This window comes from Lepidochelys olivacea (assembly GCF_965140295.1).
Source record: "Lepidochelys olivacea isolate rLepOli2 genome assembly, chromosome: 13".
Lineage (NCBI taxonomy): Eukaryota > Metazoa > Chordata > Testudines > Cheloniidae > Lepidochelys > Lepidochelys olivacea.
In genome coordinates, this window is record NC_140423.1 from 32581415 (window position 1) to 32608478 (window position 27064).

The following is a 27064-nucleotide window of genomic DNA, read 5'->3' on the forward strand; positions in this document are numbered from 1 at the left end:
GGTCTGGGAGGCTGCCAGAAACAAAGTCACCAGGGGCCCCCGGGAGGATGCCCTGAAACCCGCGGCCCAGGGGCGATCTAAAGGCTAGTTCTGGAGGTTTGATTTGCTGGCATTTGGCCAAAACACCTCGTTAGTGGGAGTGGGGAGGGGAGGGTGCGTGCCAGGGGGCTGGGGAGAGGCCCTGCCTGGGACGGTGCCCCACTGTGGGGGAGAGCAGAGACGGCTGGCAGACAAAGCCAGGTCCTACATCCCCCATCAAAACTGGCAGATGGGATCTGTGCTAAGCCCTACCTCCTCTGGGATTTAGGCACCTCTCTGCTCAGGCACCGCAGCCAGAATGCCATCCTGGAGTTAGGCACCATGCCAGGAAAGCCAGGGGAGGAGGGGGTAGATCCGTATGACTCCTCACCCACCTGGCTGTGGGAGACCCAGGTCGATCCCCTTCCACCTGCCAGGGAGACGGGATTTGAACCTGGGCTCCCCCCTGCAGGAGAGCGCACTGACCTCACTGCGGGTGTCACCCCGGAGCTGCCGTGAGGAACAAGCAAGGGGAGCTGTTGAGTGACGAGCGAGTGACTCTGGAGTCTGGTGCCTGCAGATCTCCCCACGGGGCAAAGAGTAGGACCCCCGGCTCCCCTGCCTAGTGAGTTATTGATCTAGAGAACAGCAGGTCTGGCTGGAGCCTCCCCTGGGTTAGCCCAGAGCTCTGGGTTCGGGTGCTGCAGCCTGGTGAGAGAAACATGCTCCCGGCCTCTCTCCCCATCCGGGAGGGTGGGGAACTGAACCAGGGCGACTGCTCAAAGCCCTGGGGTAAAAGCCGTAAGGAGCAGCTGGAGCTAAGAGCACAGCCACTGGATCTGGCTTTGCGACAGCTGCTTGGAGCCTCCCGCCGGAGGTGCAGGGCCTGGGGTCATGGGCAGGGCTGTAGGGACCCTGGCAGTGAACATGCACGTGCAGCAGGAGCTCGCAGGACTCAACAGCAGCTGAGCAGGGTTGGGAAATGCCGTGGAAGCCCGAACGTCGGACATCGGAGCCGGAAGTGGGAGTTGGGCACCTCTGTCTGAATCGTAAGATCCTGTGCTAGCCGTGGGCAGAGTTAAGGGCATTTGGGGGCCATGCTCTGCGTTTCCTGGCTGAATGGCTTTGTATTTCTTTTCAGTGTCATGGAGACGGGGAGTCTCTGGGGTTTGCAACACATGCTGTGGGGATCCCGGCACCAGCCATGGGATATTTTTTACCTCACAGGGACCTCACCTTGAACTTCACCTTAATGGAGCTTTCTGCCTGGTCACCTACAACGAGCCTGGATTCCGCCTGCTCCCACCCAGCTCCTGGGCTCGGGGGGGGTTGGCCCACCCCTAGGCCCCGGCTGGGTGCCAGCTCCCCTGGGTTTATAGCTGTTACACATCAGGATGACAACCCCCATCCCTCCAGACTGCCCGGGGGAGCTGGAGCTGGGCACCCAGCTGCCATCTGGGCCCAGAAAATCTCCCCCCGTCTTTTTGCTCTAGAATTGTTCCTTCCAATTTCAATGCCCTGGGCTGGCAACATCAGGGCCTGGCCCCACAGCCGCTGGGGCTCAGCACAGGAGACTTGGCTGCCGGAGCCCACGTGGCTGTCAGCGTCAGCAGCGTGGGGGGCGGGGGGGGGGGCGTGTGAGCAGGGGGGAGAGCGTTTGCTGCTTCCCTGTCCCATCACAACACCGCTGTGGCCTCGCTCCAGGCAGGGCCGGAGGTTCCCGAGCTGCAGGGGCATTGGATGCCTGGTTCCCAGGTATCTGAATGGGAACCACGCGCCCAGCGGTGGCCGAGCAGGGGCTGATTTTCCAGGCCTGGCTGCTCCTTCTCCTGCGGGAGCAGAGACCGGTTGGGGGCGTCAGGGATCCGCACAGACCCCACAGCTAAAACAACCTGCTAAACCCTGCCCATGGCCCATGCCCTGCGTCTGCCACCTGCACCCCATGTGCTCCCCGCTCTCCGGGGCTCCTCCCGGCCCTAGCCAGCCGCCCCGGTGTCCGGGTCCAGCTGCTCAGGGCAGGCCGTCCCTGACCCTGCTGGGAACCCAGTGCCCTGGGGAGCCGTGGGGAGTGCAGAGCCCCGGGACCCCAGGCAAAGCCAGGCAGACAGACAAACCCGGGGAACTGCTTTATTCCAGCGAGGGGCTGGCAGAGACAGGCTCCGCCCGCAGCACTAAGGGCCTGTCAGTCTGGTGTAAGTTACAGGGTCAGTGTAAACAGTTTTCGTTAAACTTATGCAAACCAATTGGCTGCTCTTAATTTAGGATCCCTGGGGGGGCTCTGCATGGCTGGAGGCCCAGGGTAGCTGGGGGGAAGGGTGCGGGGGGCAGGAGGCGGGGCGGGGGCTCAGAGACTGAAGACGGCAGGCCCAACGCTGCAGCCCAGCAGGGTGTTGGCGGCTTCCAGGCATTCGCTCAGCCGGGGCCCTGCAATGAGAAGAGGGTCAGGGGGAGACATCAGTCTGGGGGACAAAGAGCAGAGAGCTCACAGCCCGGGGGGAATGGGACGGGGAGCAGGGGGCTGGGAGCCTGTCTATCCTGGGACTGGAGGCTTCTGGGGGTCTGGCTGGGGAGCCAGAGGCTGTTAGGATGCCGGGGGGCAGGGGACCCTGGGACCAATGGGGGGCAGGATCTCAGGGCTGTGGTTCGCAGGACGGTGGGGTCCCATGGAGTAGCGGTGGTGCTGTGGGCCTGGAGGATCTCGTGTGGGGCGCTGGGCTGTGGGACATGGAGGTCTCAGGGTGGGCTGGGCTGTGGGACAGAGGGTCTCAGTGGGGGCTGGGCTGTGGGGCAGGGGCTCTCTGGTCGAGGCCCTGGGCCCTGCTCCCAAACGCCCACTCCCCTCTCACCTGCGCGGCCCTGCACCCAGCCCACAGCCTTGGCCTCCAGCAGCTCCCACTCGTCGCGCTGCCCCGCAGCCCGGCCGTGCAGCCAGACCACGGCCAGCACCGTGGCCCAGACGCCGGGGGGCACGTCCTGTGGGGGGGAGAAGAGATACTGCCTGAGACAGCGCCCAGTCTGGGGACCCCGCTGTCCCTCCGAGCTCTGCCCCCATCCTCCCTCTCCCTAATGCTGCCCCATCCCCCCACTCTAGGGACCCCACCCCCCGGACTGCCCCATCCCCCCGGGGATCCCCCTGCACTTCCCCAGTGTTCCCCCCATCCCCTGCCCTGGGGACCCCCCAATCCAGCACGCTCACCCCTTCCCCAGGCTCAGAGGATTCCCAGCCCCCCGGCTCTAGCACCGTGGACCCCCTACTCAGATGCCCAGTGGCATTCCCGGGGCTAGGGAGACAGCCTCGGAAAGGACCCAGCCTCGGCCTCCCCATGTCCCCCCCACAGCGCTGGGCTCCCTCGATCCAATGCGCCGATCCCCTGTAAGGGGGTTTCTAACTCCCCTCTGTGGGCCTGTCTTCCCCACTGGGCTCCAGGTTCAGGGGTCATTGGATCCAGTCGCTCTTAGACCCCACCCTCAGTCTGGGTCACACACAGTCTCATCTAGGAGCAGAGAACAGGCCCAACTCATGGCACCTGCCCTGCCATCTCTCCCCTCTCCTCTGCCCCCCACACTCACCTGACTGGGCATCCTCCCCCTGGCATCGGTCTCGCTCACCCCCAGCGCAGTGGCCAGCTGGGGGTCCAGGTCCCATGATCCGTCGGCATTCTGCAGAGACACCAGCCTCAGCAGGGGAGACTCCTCTGGCGCCCGCTCTAGGGAGAGACGTGGGGAGATGGCTCTTGCACAGGGTTATGGATACAGAACAGCAATGTGGCCTGTCCAGGCTGAGGGACAGCCAACAAGCTTAACTGTGACCCCCTGTGCATCCTTAACTCTGCCCCTCCATGGACATCCTTAACTTTGCCCAATCCTTTATCTGCTCCTCAGCACCCTTAACTCTGCCCCTTCCTGCACCCATGGGATGACAATTAATTTGCAGTTGGAGTTAGGAACCAAACTTCCTTGGGCCCCATGAATGTCTCCGCCCCAGTCATTAATCTCACAATCCCAGGGTGTTTCTCAAACACAATCTGACCCCGGGACCATCCCACACTATAGCCTGCAATACAGACCTATGTTCAGGGAGACACAGAAGCGTCTAAGGGTATAGGGGAGATGGGATGTTACGGAGTCTATACGATATTATAGCCATACCTGGGCCAGGGTTATGGGACACAGTTAAGGTTACCTGGGCTACTGCAACTTTGTATTTCCAGACTCTTCCAATTCAGGTTTTAAGGGTAGCCTTAACTTTAAAATTCTGCCTTTTGTGGGCTTCTTCGTTTAGAAACCAGACCGTGCCAACCACGATCTGTGCCCCTGAACTCACCTGTACAAACATCCAAGCCTGGGCCCAGCGTCACAAGGTATTTTTGTCTGGGAATTTAGCTGCGTGTCCATTTCAGAGAAAACTGCTCAGCGACATTTCTGTTCCTAAAAAGCAACTGATTACCCCCTCCGCTGCCCAGTTGCCCCCCCCCTTAGCTCACTGATACAAACTCACACCCCAAATTCCAGTTTCACAGAGATTTTTGCCTGGAAGTTTCCTTATTTTTTTTTTTTTCATTTTGTTGCAAGATAATTTGTGTCACAACACTTAAAAAACACAGCTGCGGACTCCCCCTCCCCCAGCGTCACACCGGTGTTTTGCCCAGGAAGTTCCTTCGGATCAGATGTCGCTGTTAAACACTTGCCCAGCTCCGGGACCATCAGGGCACGTCTGTCTCGGATCCAAGGAAGTGTCATCCTGGCGTTTGCCGCCCGCCTCGAGTCCTGACTCCCAGCCCCTGCCCCCCTCACCTTTCTGGGAGGCAGTCTCTGGCAGGGTGTCGTGTATGCAGGACTTCCTGCCCTCGCGTCGGGGGCTCCCCTGGCTGAGCTTTGGGATGGGGAGGGAGTCAGGAGGCACGGTGCTGGGGGAGGAGACAGCCAGTACTGGCCCTGGGGAGCTCTGGGGGAGAGTGCCCTGGAGGGGATGGGGGGGGAGCGGCTCTCACCTGGCACATCTGAGCTGTCCTCAAAGTCGCAGACCATGGCGCAGTCCATGGACACATCGGAGGGCCCTTGGGCCCAGGCCATGGGCCCAGGGGCAGAATAACACATCTTCTGCAGGGGGGTTGCAGCCCCAAAGTCTGGGGGGGAGATGGACAGACAGAGTGGGACAGACAGACATGCAAACAGAGACAAGCTAAGAGAAGGAAGGGAAATCCCCCCACCCACGGCACCCAGAGCGAACGCAGCACTGGGACCCCTCCCCCATGCCCCCCAGCTGGGACCCCCTACATCGAGCCCCATCCTCCTCTCCCCCCAGCTCCCTCAGAGTCAGGATCCCCCCTAGCCCCTTTCCCACAGGCTGGGGCCCCCCTGAATCCAGCCCCTCCCCTGCAGCTTCCCCCCAACTGGGACCCCTCATCCAGCCCCAGAGGACACGGGGGTGGGTGCTGCACCCCATGAATGAGGGCAGGATGCTGGGGGGGGGGCGGCGAGAGGCCCCCACTAGCCAATCCGGCTCATGACAAGCAATGTGCCCGCCCCTCTGGTCCCTGCCTCTGTCTGGGTCCGACTGTCTGATTCTCGGTCTCTGCCCCAGTCTGTTTGGGTCTCTGGTTCTGGGTCCATCTGTCTGTCCGTACGTTCCACAGGCCCCACTCTCCCGGCTGGGATGGGTCAGGCCCCGTGGGCTGTCCCCGTCCACCCAGCCAGCGCCTGCCACTCCCCCCTGCCCTGGGAACGGGGGCACTGGGGGGCAGCACAGCCCCACGGGAGCTGGGGCAGGGACAAGAGCAAAGGGACATTAGCCCATAACTGTGATGCCCCCCTCCCCAAGCTTCAGGGTCCCTCCTCTCACACTGGGATCCCCCTGTTCTGGGATCCTTCCCATAATTCCCTCCCCCTTCCCTCACCCTGGTGCCAGGTTCCCCCAACAGTGCCAGGCTGGTTCCTCCTCCCACCCGAGCCCGCCCCCCCACATGCTGATCCCTCCCCAGTGCCGGGATCCCCGGCCCGTCCGGGGTTACCTGCCAGCGGGATGTCCCGTCTCACCAGCGGCCCCTGCACCGGCTGCCCCCGCTCCGTGTCCACCCCCACGTAGGCCGTGAGGGAGCAGATGACCCCTGAGGCCAGGCTGGTCGCCAGTGCCCGGTGCTGGTCCCCCTCCGACCCGGTGTCCATGGCCCCCTCCAGCTCCAGCAGCAGCCATTTGGCTGCCAGCCGGTGAACGGGCAGCCTGTGCCGGGGACAGAGTCGCGGGGTGAGCCCTGGACGCCTGGGTTCCTGCCACCGTGGGGAGAGGAGTAGGGGCTAGTGGGATAGTGTATTGTTGGGGGGAGCCAGGACTCCTGGGTTCGATCTCTGGCTATAGGAGGGGAGTGGGGTCTAGTGGTCACAGCAGGGAGTCTGGGAGCCAGGACTTCTGCTTCCTTCTGTGACCTGGGACAGGTCCCATCCCATCTCTATTCTGTTGGTGGTGGGGATGTGGGGGGCAGGACCCGGTGGCTTGGTGAGGATGTGGACCATGGGAGTGTTGCTGTCACCTGTCTCCATCTTGTGGCTGCAGGGGGAACTGCAGCATCTCCTTGTAGGTCTGGTCCTGGACGCGGTACTGCAGGGTGACGCCCCCCACGGCAGTGTCTGGGGGCTGCGGGCAGAGAAAGGGGGTCAGAGGTGGAGTGCGAGGGGGGAGAAGACGCCTGGGGACCCTCCCAGACCCAGGTTACAGAACAAAGGAAAATATGCTTGATTCACAGCAGTTGGGAGTTGTCTAGTCAGCCAACAGCCATCATTAGGATCAGGAGTTAGCGACCCCCTTTGAGATCAATGGGGCTGGGGTAGCACAGAAGCCTCCAGCCCAGTGGTCACTGGTAGGGGACAGTTATCGATCCCCACGGAGGTCATGTCTACGCTACATACGGCAGTATACCTATGTCACTCAGAGGTGTGAAAAATCCACACCCCTGAGCTCCAGCGCCCTGAGCGACGTAGTTACACTGACCGTAGCCCCCCGTGTCGACAGCGCCGTGTCGGTGGGAGAGCTTCTCCCATTGGCTTAGAGCATCTTCACCAGACATGCACCAGTGTTGCAGCTCCGCCAGTGTAAATTTGTAGTGTAGACCTGCCCTGAGATCAATGCAGCCAGGCTAGTGCAGAGACCTGCAGCCCAATGGCCATTGTTAGAGGTCAGAGTTAACAATCCCCACTGAGACTGATGGGGCTGGGGTGGCACAGAGACCCCCAGAAAAATGGCCATCATTCGGGTTCAGAGCCAACAATCCCCACTGAGATCAATGAGGTTGGGGTAGCAAAGAAACCTGAAGCCCAATGGCCATCATTAGGGACCAGAGTTAACAATCGCCACTGAGATCGATGGGGTTGGAGTAGCACAGAGACCCCCAGCCCAATGGCCATCATTGAGAACGTAAGAGCAGCCATACAGGGTCAGACCAAAGGTCCATCTAGCTCAGTATCCTCCTTCCAGCCGTTTAAACCTGCTGCCTATTAATTTCATTTGGTGATCCCCCTAGTTCGTGTGTTATGAGAAGGAGTAACACTTCCTTATTTACTTTCTCCATACCAGTCATGATTTTATAGACCTCTGTCATATCCCCCCCTTAGTCATCTCTTTTCCAAGCTGAAAGGTCCCAGTCTTATTAATCTCTCCTCATTCAGAAGCCGCTCCATACCCTTAATCATTTTTGTTGCCCTTTTCTGAAACTTTTCTAATTCCAATATATCTTGTTTGAGTTGGGGCGACTAGCTCTGCACACAGTATTCAAGATGGGGGCATACCAGGGATGTATACAGAGGCAATGTGATATTTTCTGTCTTATTATCTAGCCCTTTCCTAATGATACCCATCATTGTGTTTGCTTTTTTGCTGCCGCTGCACATTGAGTGGATGTTTTCAGAGAATTATCCACAATGTCTCCACGAAAAGGAGGACTTGTGGCACCTTAGAGACTAACCAATTTATCTGAGCATAAGCTTTTGTGAGCTACAGCTCACTTCATCGGATGCATCCGATGAAGTGAGCTGTAGCTCACGAAAGCTTATGCTCTAATAAATGTGTTAGTCTCTAAGGTGCCACAAGTCCTCCTTTTCTTTTTGTGAATACAGACTAACACGGCTGCTACTCTGAAAAATGTCTCCAAGATCTCTTTCTCGAGTGGTAACAGCTAATTTAGACCCCACCATTTTAGATGTAGAGTTGGGATGATGTTTTCCAACGTGCATTACTTTGCATTTATCAACATGGAATTTCATCCGCCATTTTTTTGCTCAGTCAGGTTTATATCATTTTTGGTGGTGCCCAGAAAGGGTCCAAGCAGAGCTGTCCAGTCCATAAGATGGACCGGGGCAACTTCCCCGTGGGTACCCGTGCTTCAGGGGGACGTGGGGTCCAGGGCGGCTTGGGGGATTAGCAGGGGGCCTGGCGCTGGCAGCAGCGAGCGACCCGGCCCCGGCCCACTCTCCAGCGCTCTGTCCAGCCGGCTCCCGGCGTCGCTCGGGGGAGGCAGGACAGGGGCGCGTGCTTTGGGAAAGGGGTGGAGTGGGGGTGGGGCTGGGTCACTTGCTGCTGTTGGAGCCAGGCCCCCTGCTGACCCCACAGGCTGCCCTGGACCTCGCGTCCCCCTGAAGTGTGGGCCCCACAAAGCGCAGGGCCCAGGGTGGTTGCCCTGGTCCGTCCTATGGACGGGATGGCTCTGATTAAATATAAGCCCAAACATTGGTGGAGCCGTGCCCACGTTCCTGAATATGGGTGGAGCATGGGCACCACAGGCCCATATAACTTGCTGCCTATGTTGTGAGATCCTTTTGTAGCTCTTCGCAGTCTGCCTAGGACTTGACTGTCTTGAGTACTTTTGTATCATCTGCAAATTTTGTCACCTCACTGTTTACCCCTTTTCCCAGATCATTCATGAATATGTCAAATAGGTCTGGACCCAGTACACACCCCTATTTACCTCTCTCCATTCTGAAAACTCACCATTTATTCCTACCCTTTGTTTCCTGTCTTTTAACCAGTTACTGATCCATGAGAGGACCTTCCCTCTTATCCCGTGACAGCTTACTTTGCTTAAGAGTCTTTGGGGAGGGACCTTGTCAAAGGCTTTCTGGAAATCTTAGTACACTATATCCACTGGATCCCCCTTGTCCACATGCTTGTTGACCCCCTCAAAGAATTGGAGTAGATTGGTGAGGCATGATTTCCCGTCACAAAAACCATGTTGACTCTTCCCCAACAAATTCTGTTCATCTCTGTGTCTGACAATTTTGTTCTTTACTCTAATTTCAACCAGTTTGCCTGATGCTGAAGTCAGCCTTATCGGCCTGTAATTGCCGGGGTCACCTCTGGAGCCCTTTTTAAAAATTGGTGTCACATCAGCTGTTCTCCAGTCATGTTTAGTTTATCTGTCTGTTCCAAAACCTCCTCTAACGACACCTCAAGCTGGGACAGTTCCTCAGATCTGTCACCTAAAAATAATGGCTCAGGTTTGGGAATTTCCCTCACATCCTCCACCGTGAAGACCGACGCAAAAAATTCATTCAGTTTGTCCGCAATGGCCTTGTCGTCCTTGAGTGCTCCTTTAGCACTGCGGTCGTCCGGTGGCCCCACTGGCTGTTTAGCAGGCTTCCTGCTTTTGATGTTCTTAAAATTTTTTTTTGCTGTTAGTTTTGGAGTCTTTGGCTAGCTGGTCTTCAAATTCTTTTCTGGCTTTCTTAATGATATTTTTACACTTCACTTGCAGGAGTTTATGCTCCTTTCTGTTCTCCTCACTAGGCTTTAACTTCCACTTTTTAAAGGATGCCTCTTTACCTCTCACTCCTTCTTCTAGAGTTACCACCCAGGAGAGGGTGGGAGGTTCCTGGCTCAGTCACTGATCCTGAGCCCTGGGGGCGTCCCGGGGGGGCTCGCTCTCTCACCTGTGGCTGTCCGCGGAGCCGGGCGTAGATGAGGCATCGCTGCCCAGGGAAGATCACCTCAGGGCCCCGGCCCAGCAGCTCCGCCTCCATCCCAGGGGGCAGATCCCAGCTCAGCGAGATCCGGGTCACGGCCGGCTGCAGGGCCTGCTTCAGAGACTGCAGCGCCTGGGGGAGAGACCAGCACACACAGGGTGGAGCCAGGACACCAGGGTCCTATCCCCAGCCTGGAGGTGGGCATGGAGACTGGTGGGTTTGAGCAGGATGGCTGGGAGCCCGGACGCCTGGGTTCTCACCTTGGGCTGCATGCGGTCCTGGCCTGTGATGAACTCAGCGCTGCCCCCTGCTGCCCGGGCGATGCCTTTGACCAGAGCTGTGGAGGCCCCTTCCCCAATGCCGAAGGAGAAGCACCTGCAGGTGGGCAGTGTCCGGGGGGAAGAGGTGTGTGTTAGAGACAGGAGGGGGAGGGGCAGAGCTGGGGGGGCCCATTCAGTGCTGAGGGGCAGTTGGGAGAGAGAGAGGCCAGTAGGGCTGGGGGCAGGGTGAGATGAACAGATGGGCAGATGCTGGTGTTGAGGGTTTTTCGGCTGGTAGGGCTGGGGTGCAGGATTGGGGAGACGATGGGACAAAGGTTCTCCATGCTGGCAGGGCCGGAGGGAGAGAGTATGAGGTTGCTGGGGGGTCGCCAGGTCAGCAGGCAGCTTTGAGGAAATAATGGAGGGCAGGGTTGGGGGGTGCTGGAGGTTCCCAGGCTCGGGGGAGAGAGTTTGGGGCTGCTGAGGGTGTCCATGCTGGCAGAGCTGGGGGGCAGGGTTGGGGGGTGCGGGGTAAGGGTTAGGTTAGGGTTTGGGGCATCTGCCCTGGCTTCCGACAGTCTGACCTGAGGTTGGCACTCTTAGCTGGGAGCCACTCCGCACACCGTGACAAGGTTGGGGGGAATCTAGGGGGCAGAGGTGCTGGGAGGCAGGGCTGGGGGGCACGGTGGGAGGGATGCTGGAGGGCAGGTGCCCCCATTACCTGTGTGTCCCCCGGTGATGCTGCACCTCGGTGATAACCTCCTGGGTGTTCACCACCTCCCCGTCCGTGAACACGAACAGCTGGAGGGGGAGAGACGCTGTCAGAGCCGGGGACCCAAAATCCCTCTGGAGACACCCCCTCCCCCTGGGAATAGTGGCAGCCCCCAGAGAGCCTGTCCCACTGACCCCCCTCCCAGAGACCCCCAGCGGCACTCCTCCCTCCCTCCCAGAGGCCTCCCCGGGGGTGCTGACATACGGGGACCCCTAACTGGGAACCCAACTGTCACCTCTTCCCTGGCCCCTGGAGACACTAACCCGCCTGACTGCTGTGGGCACCTTTCTGGAAGCTCCCTCCTGCCCCCCACCATGTGCCCTCTCTGCCCCCTGGTTGCAGGGCACCCCCCAGTGCTGCCCCCCAGCTCTATACAGAGGTACCCCCTCCGGCTCCTGCCTGCCATGCCCTGCTCCCATCCCCAGGTGCACCAGCCCCCTGTTGCCCCTAGTCCTACTCTGAGCCCCCCAAGTCCTGATCAGCTGGCTCCTGGCTCCCAGCCCCTCTCCAAGCGCCCCCTATCAGCTCCCACCAGCCTCAGTCCCTCTCCGAGGCCCCGGGATGCCCTGTGGCTGCCCCGATACCTGGCGTGGGTGCCCGTCCCGGCAGGGGCTGCGGTAAATGGCTCGTAGCGGTGCCAAGATCTCGGTGCCCCCCAGGTCAGCCTGGAGCTGCTGGACGCGCTGCAAGGACTCGGCCATGGTCTGCTGGGTGTATCCCACACTCTGCCTGCGGGGGATGCCGAGGGGTCAGGGGCCAGGACAGGTGGAGCCAGGGACACCCTGACCCCAGCCAGCCCTGCCCCCAACCCACAGACACCCAAACCCCAGCCTACCCTGCCCCCTAACCCAGTTAGCAACCCCCAGCCCCCCTCCGACTCACGGGTAGAAGGACTCAAACTGAGACCCAAAGCCGTAGATGTTGAAATAACAGCCCAGGGGCAAACTCTTCAACAGCAGGACCAGGGTCTCCTGGGGATGGACAGATGGACGGAGTCACTCCTCTGGTCCAGCCAGCCTGGGCTCCCCCCTACCCCCGGTTCTGCCCCCCGCATGCCCAGCCAGCCTGAGCTGTTCTCCTCCACAGGCCCATCTAACGCGGCCTCCCACCTGGCTGTACCTTGGCGCTGTCGATGCGCTGGGGGGAGTAGTCTCGGCCGTCCATGGGGCACTCCATGCTGCCGGAGCGGTCCAGCAGGAAGATGAACTCCCCGGCAGGGCTCTGGCCCAGCACTGCCTCGGGCAGGCTGGGCAGCAGGGTCACCATCAAGGCCGGGTCGCCCATCAGGGAGCCTGCGGGGAGATGGGGCCAGCCCCAAATGGGGTGGGCATGGGGTGGAGTCCTGTGAGCCTGCGAGAGCCCCCAGTCCCTCCTGACTGCCCCAGAGCCCCACCTATGTCCCTCCCACACACTGCCCTCCCTCTAGATCCCCCACTGCCCCCAGCCCCTCCAGTAACCCCCAACTGCCCCAGAGCCCCACCCCCACTCCTCTGTCCCTCCCCCGACTTCGCCCTCCCCACAGATCCCCCACCATCCCCAGCGCCTCCCAACTGCCCCAGAGCCCCACCCCGTCCCTCCCCCCAGACCTCCTTCTCATAGATCCCACACTGCCCCCAATTCCCAGGCCACCCAGGGGCTTGCCCTTCCATCACCCGTTCTCCCCTGTATCCCCAAACCTGCAGTGCACCCCAGTGTTTACCTGCTCTCAGGAACTCCGCCCTCCCACTCCCAGCTCCACTGAGACCCCCCTGCTCTGGCCCCCCAACACCTCATCTCCAGCTCCTTCAACACCCACCCATAATCATAAGAAGGACCAGACCGGGTCAAACCTCCATCCAGCCCAGTATCCTGTCTGACAACAGTGGCCAGAGCCAGGCGCACCAGAGGGAATGAACAGAACAGTGAGTCACCAAGTGATCGATCCCTTATCGCCCATTCCCAGCTTCTGGCAAACAGAGGCTAGGAACACCATCCCTGCCCATCCTGGCTAATAGCCATTGATGGACCTATCCTCCATGAATTTATCTAGTTCTTTTTTGAACCCTGTTAAGGTCTTGGCCTTCACAACATCCTCTGGCAAGGAGTTCCACAGGCTGACTGTGCCACTGTGTGAAAAAATACTTCCTTTTGTTTGTTTTCAAACTGCTGCCTATTAGTTTAATTTGGTGACCTTTGGTTCTTGTGTTATGAGAAGTAAATAACACGTCCTTATTTATTTTTTCCACACCAGTCATGATTTTATAGACCTCAATCACATCCCCCCTTAGTCATCTCTTTTCCAAGCTGAAAAGTCCTGGTTTTATTAATCTCTCTGCATACAGAAGCTGTTTCATACCCCATATCATTTTTGTTGCCCTTTTCTGAACATTTTCCAATTCCAATGTATCTTTTTTGAGTTTGAGCGACCACATCTACACACAGTATTCAATATGGGGGCGTACCCTGAATTTATCTAGAGCAGCGTTTCTCAAACTGGGGTCCGCGAGGGAACTCCATGGCGGCTGTGGGCCCCGCTGATCAACTCTTCCCCCTCCCTCCCTCAACTCCTCCACGTGGAAGCGGCTGCCAGCTCCCTGTGGCCCCGAGGCGGCCAGTGAGGCTCCACTCACTGCCCCCACCCAAGTGCCGGCTCCGCAGCTCCCACTGGCCAGGAAGGGGCAGGGCAGGGCGTCCCCAAAAAATTTTAAATCAAAATGGGGGTCCTCGGATTGCTGAAGTTTGAGAATGGCTGATCTAGAGGCGATATGATATTTTCTGTCTTATTCTCTAGCCCTTTCCTAATGATTCCTACCAGTCTGTTCGCTTTTTTGACAGTCGCTGTACATCAAGTGGATGTTTTACCCCCGGGGGGAATTCTGCACCACTGCGCATGCACAGAATTTATGTCCAGCACAGATTTCTTTGCTTCCCCTCAAAAAAAAAAAAAAAAAAAAAAAAAGAGGACTTTCTGACGGGGAAGCAAAGGGAAGCCACGAGAGTGGTCCTGTGACCCTCCCCAGCTGCAGGTTTCAGGTTCCCAGGGCAGCCAGTAGAGCGGTATATCACTGTGGGGCAGGACTGGGGAAGACCCGGCTGATGGCTCCGACCCTGTGCTGGGTTCAGCTGCTAGTCCCGGCTGGGCTGGGGAGGGCGGGACTTCCTCTTCCCCTGCAAGGCATCCGGGGCCGGGTCAGACCCACCCCCAGATTTCTCCCCTGACTGCAGAAAGCTCTGCAAAGTCCCCCCCACCCCCGCTGGCCCCACTTCCTGCACCCTTTGCTCCTCATCTGCAGGGGGAGGGATCCCTGTACAGGGAACGGTTCCTCCACCCGCCCAACCCCCTGCATCCAGACTCATACCCAGACCCTCCCGCCAAGCCTCACCCCCCTGCACTCGGATCCCCACCCCACTGAGCCCCACTCCCCCAGCATCTGGACCCCCCCCCGGATCCCCCTTCTCCAGACCCCCCTGCAGAGTTCTATCTCCCCCCACCACCAGACCCCACCCTGCTGAGCCCCAACCACCTCCACCTGGATCCCCCTGCAGAGTCCCATTACCGCTGCACCCAGAACCCTCCAACAAGCTCCTGTGCATCCAGATCCCCCTGTCCACAGATCCCCCACTGAGCCGCCCGCACCCAGACTGCCCCACACAAAACCTTCTCAACCCACACCTGGATCCCCCTGTGACGAAGTGGGACTGTTCTTAATGTTTCCTCTGAATAGTGTGGGAGTGCCTCAGTTTCCCCAATGCAGTTCTTAAGTATCTAGGTAGTGGGATAAGGGTGTATGATCGTTGCAGAGCCCTAGAGGGCAGGTGTGTGCAGGGGTCTGGACACAGAGAATGGCTGACACCCTGTTTCCTGGCAACTGTTGGCCTGGGCCCTTCCCCCCTGCAAGGTGAGAGCTAAAGGGTCGGAGAACAAAGGAATCAGGCGACCTCCTGGCCCTGGAAAGGGACAAAGCCCAGAGGAGGGGAGGCTGGAGGGAGTTTCAGTTTGGGGCTGGCTGGAGACATGGAGTGAAGGGCAGACATGGTTGTCTGGCTCACGGCCCCCCAAAATGGACCCAGCTGAGGGGTCTGGTTTTCTGCACCTACAAGCTCTGTTTTAGACCATGTTCCTGTCGTCTAATAAATCTCTGGTTTACCTGCTGGCTGAGAGTCATGTCTGACTGTGAAGTTGGGGGGGCAGGACCCTCTGGCTTCCCCAGGAGCCCCGCCTGGGTGGACTCGCTGTGGGAAGCGCATGGAGGGGCAGAGGATGCTGGATGCTCCAAGGTCAGACCCAGGAAGATGGAAGTTGTGTGAGCTGCGTGTCCTGCAGACGGGCTGCTCACAGAAAGGCGACTACCCCAGAGTCCTGACGGGCTTCATGGGGAGCAGATCCAGAGCATCGTCCAGGGACTCCGTGACACCCCCACACTTGGATCCTTCCTTGCTGAGCCTGCTTTCCTACACCTGGGGCGCCTGGCACGGACGGGCAGGGCCCTGGGATGTTTCTGGGCCAGGCCCTGTCCTTGCGCTGTGTCAGGGTTGGGTGCAGCCTCACTGCTGAGTCCGTGTCCCGGAGGGAGCTGCACAGTGAATGTTTATGCAAAGTTTATGCTCCTTTCTATTTCCCTCAATAGGATTTAACTTCCACTTTTTAAAGGATGCCTCTAACTCAGGGGGGGACAAACTTTTTGACCCGAGGGCCACATCGGGGTGGGGAAATTGCATGCAGGGCTGGGGCAGGGGGTTAGGGTGTGGGAGAGAGTGCAGGGAGTGGGAGGGGGTGCAGTGTGCAGGAAGGGGCTCAGGGCAAGGGAATGGGGTAGAAGAGGGGTGCGGGGTGTACGAGGGGGCTCAGGACAGGGGGTTGAGGTGCAGAAGGAGTGCAAGGTGCAGCAGGGGGCTCAGAGCAAGGGGCTGAGGTGCAGGAAGGGTGCAAGGTGCAGCAGGCGGCTCAGGGCAGGGGGTTGGGGCGCAGGAGGGGTGCGGCAGGGGGCTCAAGCAGGGTGTTGGGGGTACGGTGGGGGCTCAGGGCAGGGAGTTGGGGCGCAGGAGGGGTGCGTCAGGGTGTTGAGGTGCAGGAGGGGTGTGGGGTGAAGCAGGGGGTTTAGGGCAGGGAGTTGGGGGGCGGGGTGCAGGACGGGTTTGGGGTGTGCGCTCTGGCCCAGCGCCGCTTACCTAGAGAGGCTCCGGGGTGGCAGCGGTGTGCACCGGGGCCAGGGCAGGCTCCCTGCCTGCCTGCCCTGGCCCCGCGCCACTCCGAGAAGCGTCCAGCACCACGATCCTGCGGCCCCTAGGGGAGTGGGGGCAGAGGGCTCCGTGCACTGCTCTTGCCTGTGGGTACCTCCCCCAAAGCTCCCATTGGCCGTGGTTCCTCATTCCCGGCCAATGGGAGCTTCCGGGAAGGTATCCACAGGTAAGAGCAGCTCATGGAGCCCTCTGCCCTCCCTCCCCCAGGGGCCACAGGGACTTGGTGCCGGATGCTTCCCGGAGCGGTGCCGGGCCAGCGGTGCCACGGGGGTGGCAATCCCGCAGGCCGAATCCAAAACCCTGAGGGTCAGATCCGGCCCGCGGGCTGTGGTTTGCCCACCCCGCCCTACTTCTTTTACTTTGTTGTTTAGCCACGGTGGCACTTCTTTGGTTCTCTCTGTTTTTTAATCTGGGGTATACATATAAGTTGAGCCTCTATTATGGTGTCTTTAAAAAGTTTCCATGCAGCTTGCAGGGGTACCACTTTCTGCACTGTACCTTTTAATTTCTGTTTAACTAACGTCCTCATTTTTGTGTAGTCCCCCTTTCTGAAATTAAATGCTACCATGGTGGGCTGCTGTGGTGTTTTCCCCGCGTGTTAAATGTTACATTTAATTATATTATGGTCACTATTACCGAGTGGCCCAGCTATATTCACCTCTTGGACCAGATCCGGTGCTCCACTAAGGACTAATCAAGAATTGCCTCTCCTCTTGTGGGTTCCAGGACTAGTCATTTAAGATGTCAAGAAACTATCTCCGCATCCCGTCCTGAGGTGACATGTACCCCGTCAATATGGGGATGGTTGAAATCCCACATTATTATTGAGTTTTTTATTTTAATAGCCCCTCCAGTCTCCCTGAGCATTATCACAGTCACTATCACCATCCTGGTCAGGTGGCTGGTAATATATCCAGACTGCTATATTCTTATTATTCGAGCATGGAATTACTGTCCACAGTGATTCTCTGGTACAGTTTGGTTCATTTAAGATTTGTACTTCATTTGATTCTCTGCTTTCTTTTACATAGAGTGCCACTCCCCCGCCAGCACGACCTGCTCTGTCCTTCTGATATATTTTGTACCCTGGTATTACTGTGTCCCATTGATTATCCTCATTCCACCAAGTCTCTGTGATGCCTATTATATCAATACCCTCATTTAATACAAGGCACCCAAGTTCACCCATCTTATTATTTAGACTTCTAGCATTGGTATATTAGCACTTTAAGAACTTGTCACTTTTTAGCTGTCTGCCATTACGTGATGTAATTGAATGGGACTTTCCTTTAGTTGACTGTTTCTCATCAGATCCTACAGATCCATATTTTATCATCTTCCATCCTCTCCTCGGTACGAGGACATAGAGAGCCTCCATCAATAGATCCTCCCTCTGTCTGAACCACGTGCTCCTCTGCACCTGTCGGCTTCCCCCCAGCCCTTACTTTAAAAACTGCTCTAGACCTTTTTAACCCTGCCCCCAGATTCCCCCTGCACCCCTCTGAGCACGCAGCCCCATCAGCCCTATGACCCCCCCATTCCCCTACCATCCCCCTCACTGCCCCGGGACCCACGATCCCAAATCACCGACCAGAACACTCCTCCCCCACATCCCTCCCCCTTGGATCCCCCCATTCCCACCCCGCCGGCCAGGGGCATCAGGGTGCAGGACCCCCCCACCTGGCTCTGCTCCGGGCAACCCGATCTCCAGCACTGCGCTGGGTTTGTGCGGCTCCGCGTAATACACCAGCAGCTCCACGTCTCGGTCCCATGGGGGGGCCTCGGCCAGTGACACCTGGTAGGGCGACAGACACAGTCATCTAGCCATGGCTCCTGGGGGGCAGGGTCCCGCTGGGTCTTGTGTCAGGCTCAATGCCCCCCATGCAGCCAGAGGGGAGGGAGCAACTCTGGGTTAGGTGGGAGGGAGAGAGGGAAAAATATCGCAAGGGCAACACGGGGACTTGGCTCTTCTTGCGGAAAACACTGCAAAAATTCTGACTTTGTTGGGCTAAATCTTTCCAATTTGGAGGTGATATTTTTCCACTCCCCCCCTATTTTCTTTCATTGAAAATCAAGGAGAATGAAACTCCCAGAAAGCAAAGGGAACCAGGGCCCCTCGAATGTCCAGGATTTCACCCCCATGGACTGGTCTCAGCCCCTTGAGATTTTCCCCAGAGAAAGCGGGCAATTCCCCAGATCCACTGGTGTTGCTTGACCCTCTCCCCCGCAACCCCATGCCTTCTGGGACCCACCCCCTGCCCCATCCCAGAGCTCCCACCTCTGTAGATGCCCACCCAGGACCCACACCCAGACAGTCCCCTGGCACCACCCCTCAGCCCAGAGCTCCCATCACCTCCCTGCTCAGAGCTGCCCCCCAATACTGACCTCCCAGTGGGGATGGACGAGACTCAGGTGTCCGGGTGAACACTTACCTGGGCGGTGGTTCGGTTCCCAGATGTGTAGCTCAGGGGGGAGAGGGAGCAGTTGGAGAGCACACGGTCGATGCCGTGGGGCGACTGCAGCGTGGCACTCAGGCTCAGGGTGTAGGGCAGCTCCCCCTGCGGGACTCGTGGGACGCCCTGGGTGACATCCTCCCCATCCCACCCTGCAGAGAGAGACACAGGGTGAGCATGGGGCCCAGGCAGAGAAAGATGCATCCTGGAAGTGAATGCCTGGCTGTGAAGATGGTGTCGCCAGGAGGGCTTTGGCTTCCTTAACCATGAGATGCTGTTCCAGGAAGGACTGCTAAGCAGAGATGGGGTCTACCTAGCGTGGAAGGGGAAGAGCATATCTGGATACAGACTGGCTAACCTAGTGAAGAGGGTTTTAAACTAGGTTTGAAGGGGGCAGGTGACCAAATCCCACAGGTAAGTCAAGAAGATGGAGACCTGGGAGAAGGTTTAGAATTTGGGGGGGGAACATGGACTGTTATAGGAGGGATAAAGGAGAGACAAGACAGAACTGGGTGGGGTGGGGAATCAAACAGTATCTTAGATGTCTGTATACTAATGCAAGAAGTATGGGGAATAAGCAGGAAGTTGCAGGGGGGAGGTTTAGGTTGGATGTTAGGAAAAACTTTTTCACTAGGAGGGTGGTGAAGCCCTGGAATGGGTTACCTAGGGAGGTGGTGGAATCTCCTTCCTTGGAGGTTTTTAAGGACAGGCTTGACAAAGCCCTGGCTGGGGTGATTTATTTGGGGTTGGTCCTGCTTTGAGCAGGGGGTTGGACTAGATGACCTCCTGAGGTCCCTTCCAGCCCTGATAGTCTATGATTCTATGAACTCGAAATGCTAGTAAATAAACACAACTATGACACAGATGGCATCACGGAGACTTGGTGGGATAATACGCACGACTGGAACATTGGTCTAGAAGGGTACTGCCGGCTCAGGAAGGACAAGCAGGGAAAAAGGGAGGAGGTGTTGCCTTTTATTTTAAAAATGGATCCACTTGGACTGAGGTTGAGCTGGAAATAGGAGACAGACCTGTTGAAAGTCTCGGGGTAAGGATAAAAGGGGTAAAGAACAAGGGTGATGTCAGGGCAGGGATCTACTACAGACCACACAGCCAGGAAGAAGAGGTGGCTGGGGCTTTTTTTAATCAACTAACAAAATCATCCAAAGCCCCGGACCTGGCGGTGATGGGGGACTTTAGCTCCTCAGACATCTGGTGGGAAAATAACACAGCAGGGCACAGATTATCCAACAAGTTCTTGGAATGTCTTGGAGACAATATTTTAATTCAGAAGGTGGAGAAAGCTACCAAGGGGGGAGGCTGTTCTAGATTTGATTTTGACAAATAGGGAGGAACTGGTTGAGAATCTGAAAGTGGAAGGCTGCTGGGGTGAAAGTGATCATGAAATGACAGAGTTCATGGTTCTAAGGAATGGTAGGAGGGAGAACAGCAAAATAAAGACAGTGGATTTCAAGAAGGCAGACTTCAGCAAACTCAGGGAGTTGGCAGGTAAGAGCCCATGTGAAGCAAGTCTAAGGGGAAAAACAACTGGAGACAGTTTGGCAGTTTTTCAGAGACGTTATTAAGGGCAGAAGAGGAAACTATCCCACTGCGTGTATGAAAGACAGGAAGTACGGAAAGAGACCACCCTGCCTTAACCAGGAGATCTTCAATGATCTAAAAATCAAGAGTACTATAAAAAGTGGAAATTAGGTATAATTACAAAGGATGACTATAAACAAACAACACAAGTATGTAGGGACAAAATTAGAAAGGCCAAGACGCAAAACGAGATCAAACTAGCTAGAGAGATAAAGGGTACAAATACTACAAAGAAGCAAGAGCAAGGACAGGGTAGGCTCATACTCAACGAGGAGGGGATAATAACAGAAAATGTGGAAATGGCAGAGGTGCTTAATGACTTCTTTGTTTTGGTTTTCACCAAGAAAATTGGTGGTGATTGGACATCTAACGTAGTGAATGCCAGGGAAATGACTGCCTAGGATAGGAGTACTGCGGAAAGGGATCTGGGAGTCATAGTGGACAACAAGCTAAGTACAGTCAACAGTGTAACACTGTGACAAAAAAAGCAAACCTCAATCTGGGCTGTATTAGCAGGAGTGTTGTAAGCAAGACACGAGAAGTAATTCTTCTGCTCTACTCTGCATTGATTAGGCCTCAACTAGAGTATCATGTCCAGTTCTGGGTGCCACATTTCAGGAAGGATGTGGACAAACTGGAGAAAGTCCAGAGAAGAGCAACAAAAATGATAAAAGGTCTACCAAACATGGCCTATGAGGGAAGATTGAAAAAATTGCGTTTGTTTAGTCTGGAGAAGAGAAGACTGAGGGGGACATGATCACAGTTTTCCAGTATGTAAAAGGTTGTTACAAAGGAGGAAGAAGAAAAATTGTAAGAAGCAATGAGCTTAAATTGCAGCAAGGGAGGTTTAGGCTGGACATTAGGAAAAGCTTCCTGTCAGGGTGGTTAAGCACCGGAATAAATTGCCTAGGGAGGTTGTGGAATCTCCATCACTGGAGATTTCTAAGAGCAGGTTAAACAAACACCTGTCAGGGATGGTCTAGATAATTAATCCTGCCATGAGTGCAGGGAACTGGACTAGATGACCTCTCAAGGTCCCTTCCAGTTCTCTGATTCTATGGGGGGTGTGGGCTATTGGGGGGGATGGGGGGATGCTGGGATATCAGGGGAAGGCCCGGGGGGGGGGTCCACATACCCTGGGGTGGGGATTGCAGGGCTGGGGGGGCACTTACCATGGGGCACACAGTAGTGGTCTATGAGGGTCTATGTGGGTCTTTCCCTGTGGGGTACATAGCAGGGGCTAGGAGGTCGCAGGGGGTTACAGGCTGTGGGGTCACTCACTGTAGGGTGCGCAGTGGGGGTGTTGGGAACTACAGGTCTCACCAGGCAGGCTAAAGTGGCAGGGGGATCTGTGAGTCTCACCATCGGGCGTGTAGCGGGGACGCAGCACGGCCGGCAGCACGTAGCGGGCGGCCCCATCAGGCTCCAGCGGCAGCTCGCAGACGTAGCGCAGGGTCAACGCTGCCTCCTCCCCGGGGGGCAGGTTCCCCAGGGAGCAGCTGAAAATGTCGCCCGCGGCCCCCTCCTGCTGCAGCAGAAAGGAGCTCTGCCCCCCGGCCAGCGCGTCCCCGTACAGCTCCTGCGCCTGCCAGAGAGACAGGGTCATCCCGAGATCCCCCTGGCCCCTGAGATTCCCCTGCCCTACCCCCGGGCTAGCATGTCCTCATACAGGTTACTTCTGGGGGAATTCTGCACCACTGCGTATGCCCAGAATTCACGTCTGGTGCAGACTTTCCTCCCTGCAGATAATAATTCTTCCTAAGAAATACTGCAGTTCCACCTTTCTTCCTCCAGAGGCTGCTGTGACACCAAAACAGCCAGGGCGCTGGCTCTGTTCATCACAGCACGCTGCCCGTGGAGCCAGGTTAGGACAGAGTGGGGCACACGGGGCTGCAAGGGGCGTCACGGAGAGGGGTTCAGAAGGGCTGGTGGGGGCGAGAGACTGGGCAGTGGGCTCAGGAGCTTGTGGGGTGACACCACTGAGCCAGGGACTGAATGGGAGGGGGGCTGCAGGGCCACATGGGAACAGGGAAGGGGGATGCAGGGACACACAGGGATGGGGGAGGAGGCTGCAGAGACCGATGTGGGGTGTGGAGACGGGGCAGATGTGGCTGACTGAATGGGAGAGGATTGGTGTGAGCCAGGGTCTGCCTGCGGGAGGCTCCCCAACTCCCTAAAAATCCGCCACTCCCCACAAAAAACCTGTTCTATACTTCTCCCATCCACACCCAACAACCCTCCCGATTCACTCCAGGCTCCTTGCCTCTTCCTCAGCTCCTCCGTTACCCCTGACTCCCATAAGCCTTTGTGCCGCTTCTGAGGCATGCAGGAAATACAGTTCTATACTGGGGGCAGGGATAGCTCAGTGGTTTGAGCATTGGCCTGCTAAACCCATGGTTGTGAGTTCAAGCCTTGAGGGGGCCATTTAGGGATCTGGGGCAAAAATTGGGGATTGGCCCGTGTCATAAATATAAAGGGAAGGGTAAACCCCTTTAAAATCCCTCCTGGCCAGAGGAAAAATCCTCTCACCTGTAAAGGGTTAAGAAGCTAAAGGTAACCTCGCTGGCACCTGACCAAAATGACCAATGAGGAGACAAGATACTTTCAAAAACTGGGAGGAGGGAGAGAAACAAAGGGTCTGTTGGTATGCTGCTTTTGTCGGGGATAGAACAGGAATGGAGTCTTAGAACTTTTAGTCAGTAATCTAGCTAGGTATGCTTTAGATTATGATTTCTTTAAATGGCTGAGAAAAGAATTGTGCTGAATAGAATGACTATTTCTGTCTGTGTGTCTTTTTTGTAACTTAAGGTTTTGCCTAGAGGGATTCTCTATGTTTTGAATCTAATTACCCTGTAAGGTATCTACCATCCTGATTTTACAGAGGTGATTTCTTTACTTCTATTAAAAGTCTCCTTGTAAGAAAACTGAATGCTTTTTCATTGTTCTCAGATCCAAGGGTTAGGGTCTGTGGTCACCTATGCAAATTGGTGAGGATTTTTACCAAATCTTTCCCAGGAAGTGGGGTGCAAGGGTTGGGAGGATTTCGGGGGGAAAGACGTGTCCAAACTACATTTCCCAGTAAACCCAGTTAGAGTTTGGTGGTGGCAGTGGTTATTCCAAGGACAAATGATAAAATTAATTTGTACCTTGGGGAAGTTTTAACCTAAGCTGGTAAAAGTAAGCTTAGGAGGTTTTCATGCAGGTCCCCACATCTGTACCCTAGAGTTCAGAGTGGGGGAGGAACCTTGACAGCCCTGCTTTGAGCAGGGGGTTGGACTAGACGACCTCCTGAGATCCCTTCCAACCCTGATATTGTGGAAAAAAATTACCAGAATCTTTTTTTCGGTCTGTGTTGTTACAGATGTACTTGCTGGCTGTATTTTGAAATAAATTACCAAAATAATGGAAACTGGCATGATTACATTGTGTTATTTTGACCAAAAAATATGCAGAATTTTAAAATATTGTGCACAGCATTTTAAATTTTTTGGTGCCTGATTCCCCCATGAGTAACAGCTCCTGCACCTCCTGAAGAGACAGGGTAAGCCTGAGATCTCCTTCTCCCACGAGATCCCTCTGCCAGCATGCGCCTGCTGGGAGAGATGGGGTTACGCCGAGAGCCCCTGCCCCCCGACATCCCTCTGCCCTGCCCCCCGGCCAGTGCGTACCCATACAGCTCATGCGCCTGTCGGGAGAGACGGGGTCACCCTGAGCTCCCCCCAGCCCTGCCCCCCCCGGTACCGTCTCTCCCCCCGGGATCTCTGCCCCCCGGTACCTGTTTCTTCTCGCGGAGTTGGGCCTCAATGCTGGCGCCCCCCAGGCGGGCTTGGAAGGCGTAGACGGCCGCCTCGGCGTCCACGGGGAACACGAACACGGCCTCCACGGGCCCTGGCTCATCGTTCCTGTAGAGCAGCTCACAGCCCACATCAGCCACAAAGCCGCGGATCAGCACCGTCACCGAGCCGCTGCGCAGGGGCACTGGGGGGAGGGGTACGTCAGCCAGGGGATCCCCACTTGGGCGCCAGGGGAGGGGGACGTTAGCCAGGGGCCCCTCTGACCACCCCTATGAGCTCCAGGGGAGTGGGACTTCAGCCATGGGCCCCTCTGACCCCCATGGGCGACAGGGAATAGGGCTGTCAGCCATGGGCCTCTCGGACCCCCCGATGGGTGTCAGAGGAGGGGGACGTCAGCCATAGGAACCTCTGACACCCCCATGGGCGCCAGGGGAGGGAGGCGTCAGCCAGGGGACGCCCCGCCCTGACTCACCCGGCTTGTTGGAACTGTTCAGGAGGCCGCAGCTTGTCATCTTGGTACGGGGTCGGGGATCTGTGCTGGGAAAGGGTGTGTGGTGAGATACAGGGTTTCCATGGAAACTGACGAGCACAGGGTGTCCCCCCAGCAATGACTCCAAGACCCCAGCCCCGCTCCCCTGCTCAGCCAGGTCATGTGGCAGGGAGTCCCGCAGGCTCTCAGGCCGAGCTCAGAGATCAGAGTGACAGCTCCTCTCGGGCCCCCGGTCCCATACATGGCGCCAGCCCCCAGCAAGTAGGGGCAGGCAGGGACCGGGGCACAGCTGGGAGCTGGATGGAGAAATGTATGCAGGGGGGGGGGTGGGGATGGATGGACAGACTGATGGGAGGGGGGTGGGGATGGATGTTTGGATGGAGGGAATGGCTGGGAGAGGGGTGGAGAAATGTAGGGGAGCCTCACAGGGCCCTGCGCGTCTGCTGCGGGGGATGGGATGTCCCGCTTGCCAAGAGTGAGATGGATACACCCCGTCTTCAGGGCTCTCAGGGGAGCCAGACAAACAAAATCAGAGAGTGCAGGGGGGTGAGGACGGACAGATGGACGGAAGGGCGGTTGGCAGCGCGGCGGGGGCTGAGGATGGACAGACACATGGAATAGGGGGTTGGACAGTGTGGCGGGGGGCGAGGCTGGACAGACAGATGGAAGGGGGGTTGGACAGTGCAGGGGGGTGAGGCTGGACAGACAGATAGAATAGGGATTTGGACAGTGCGGCGGGGGGTGAGGATGGACAGACGGACGGAAGGGGGGCTGGATAGTGCGGTGGGGGGTGAGGATGGACGAAAGGGAGGTTGGACAATGCGATGGGGGGTCTGGGGTGAAGATGGACAGACGGATGGAAGGGCGGTGGACAGCGTGGCGGGGGGTGAGGACGGACAGACGGACGGAAGGGGGGTTGGACAGTGCGGCAGGGGGCGAGGATGGACAGACGGACGGAGGAGGGCTGGACAATGTGGCGTGGGGTGAGGATGGACAGGTGGATGGAAGAGGGGTTGGACAATGTGGTGTGGGGTGAGAATGGACAGAGGGACGGAAGGGGGGTTGGACAATGCGGTGGGGGGTCTGGGGTGAAGATGGACAGACGGATGGAAGGGCGTTGGACAGTGCGGCAGGGGGTGAGGACAGACAGATGGACGGAACGGGGGTTGGACAGTGCGGTGGGGGGTGAGGACGGACAGAAGGGGGGCTGGACAGTGCGGCGGGGGGTGTGGGGTGAGGACGGACAGGCGGACGGAGGGGGGGCGGACAGTGCGGGGGGGGGAGGACGGACAGGCGGACAGTGCGGGGGGGGGAGGACAGTGCGGGGGGGGAGGACGGACAGGCGGACGGGGGGCGGACAGTGCGGGGGGGGAGGACGGACAGGCGGACGGAGGGGGGCGGACAGTGCGGGGGGGGAGGGTGGACAGGCGGACGGAGAGGGGCGGACAGTGCGGGGGGGAGGGTGGACAGGCGGACGGGGGGGCAGACAGTGCGGGGGGGGGGAGGACGGACAGGCGGACGGGGGGGCGGACAGTGCGGGGGGGGAGGACGGACAGGCGGACAGTGCGGGGGGGGGAAGACGGACAGGCGGACGGGGGGGGCGGACAGTGCGGGGGGGGAGGACGGACAGGCGGACAGTGCGGGGGGGGGAGGACGGACAGGCGGACGGGGGGGCGGACAGTGCGGGGGGGGAGGACGGACAGGCGGACGGGGGGGCGGACAGTGCGGGGGGGGAGGACGGACAGGCGGACGGGGGGGCGGACAGTGCGGGGGGGGAGGACGGACAGGCGGACAGTGCGGGGGGGGAGGACGGACAGGCGGACGGACAGTGCGGGGGGGGAGGGCGGACAGTGCGGGGGGGGAGGACGGACAGGCGGACGGGGGGGGTGGACAGTGCGGGGGGGGAGGACGGACAGGCGGACAGTGCGGGGGGGGGAGGACGGACAGGCGGACGGGGGGGCGGACAGTGCGGGGGGGGAGGACGGACAGGCGGACGGAGGGGGGCGGACAGTGCGGGGGGGGAGGACGGACAGGCGGACGGAGGGGGGCGGACAGTGCGGGGGGGAGGGCGGGCGGGGGGGCGGACAGTGCGGCGGGGGCCGGGGGGCGGGTTGGACCCCGCAGGGTGCAGGTTTCTTGCTCTGGCTCCGGTCCGAACTCCCCCTCCCCCGTCGCGGGCCCCGCTGCCAGAGCCGCGCTGCCCCCTGCCGGGCAGAGCCGGACCTGCCTGTCCGGGTCATAGACCCCGCTCCGCTGAGGGGAGTCCCCGCGGCTGGGGGCCGGCCAGTGGGGCGGGGCTGGGCCGGGCCGTGACTCCAGCCCCCCGGCCCTTGTGTGCCCAGCTCGCGGGGTGGGAGCAGGACCCCTGGGTCCTGCCCCCGGCTGGGGGCCCCGGCCCCGAGGCGAGGGGGCTCTGGGGGTCCTGCGGCCCCGTTACCTTCACTCGCCCGCCCCGTGTCGCAGCGGCTGGGAAAGCGAAACCAACCACCCCTGTTCCCGGATAGCCC

At 58.4% G+C, this 27064-nt stretch overlaps 1 protein-coding gene across 2 annotated transcripts; it reads right to left on the reverse strand.

Moving 5' to 3' along the window:
• Positions 1 to 2131: 2131 nt before the first annotated feature.
• Positions 2132 to 27064, reverse strand: VWA5A (von Willebrand factor A domain containing 5A). 2 transcript variants are annotated; one of them, XM_084645186.1, is made up of 18 exons: positions 26995 to 27064; positions 24540 to 24604; positions 24049 to 24251; positions 21636 to 21858; positions 18651 to 18823; positions 17899 to 18013; positions 12118 to 12290; positions 11881 to 11969; positions 11583 to 11727; positions 10948 to 11027; positions 10227 to 10341; positions 9934 to 10098; positions 6546 to 6649; positions 6030 to 6238; positions 5010 to 5144; positions 3589 to 3725; positions 2865 to 2991; positions 2132 to 2442 (listed from the first exon to the last, which is right to left on the reverse strand). In XM_084645186.1, the coding sequence occupies exons 2-18, from the start codon at positions 24577 to 24579 to the stop codon at positions 2363 to 2365; spliced, it is 2313 nt and encodes a 770-aa protein (XP_084501312.1). In that variant the 5' UTR covers positions 24580 to 24604; positions 26995 to 27064; the 3' UTR covers positions 2132 to 2362. The 2 variants fall into 2 exon arrangements, with proteins under 2 accessions (XP_084501312.1, XP_084501313.1); XM_084645187.1 differs by having other exon boundaries at positions 24540 to 24599; positions 26995 to 27062.

Coding starts and splice junctions, on each gene's coding strand:
- VWA5A (XM_084645186.1), bottom strand. CDS start 24,579: ATGACAAGCTGCGGCCTCCTGAACAGTTCCAACAAGCCGG. Junction 18,824..21,635: donor TCCCCGCTACACGCCCGATG/GTGAGACTCACA, acceptor CTCTCTCTGCAG/GGTGGGATGGGGAGGATGTC. Junction 11,970..12,117: donor AGCGCATCGACAGCGCCAAG/GTACAGCCAGGT, acceptor GTCCATCCCCAG/GAGACCCTGGTCCTGCTGTT.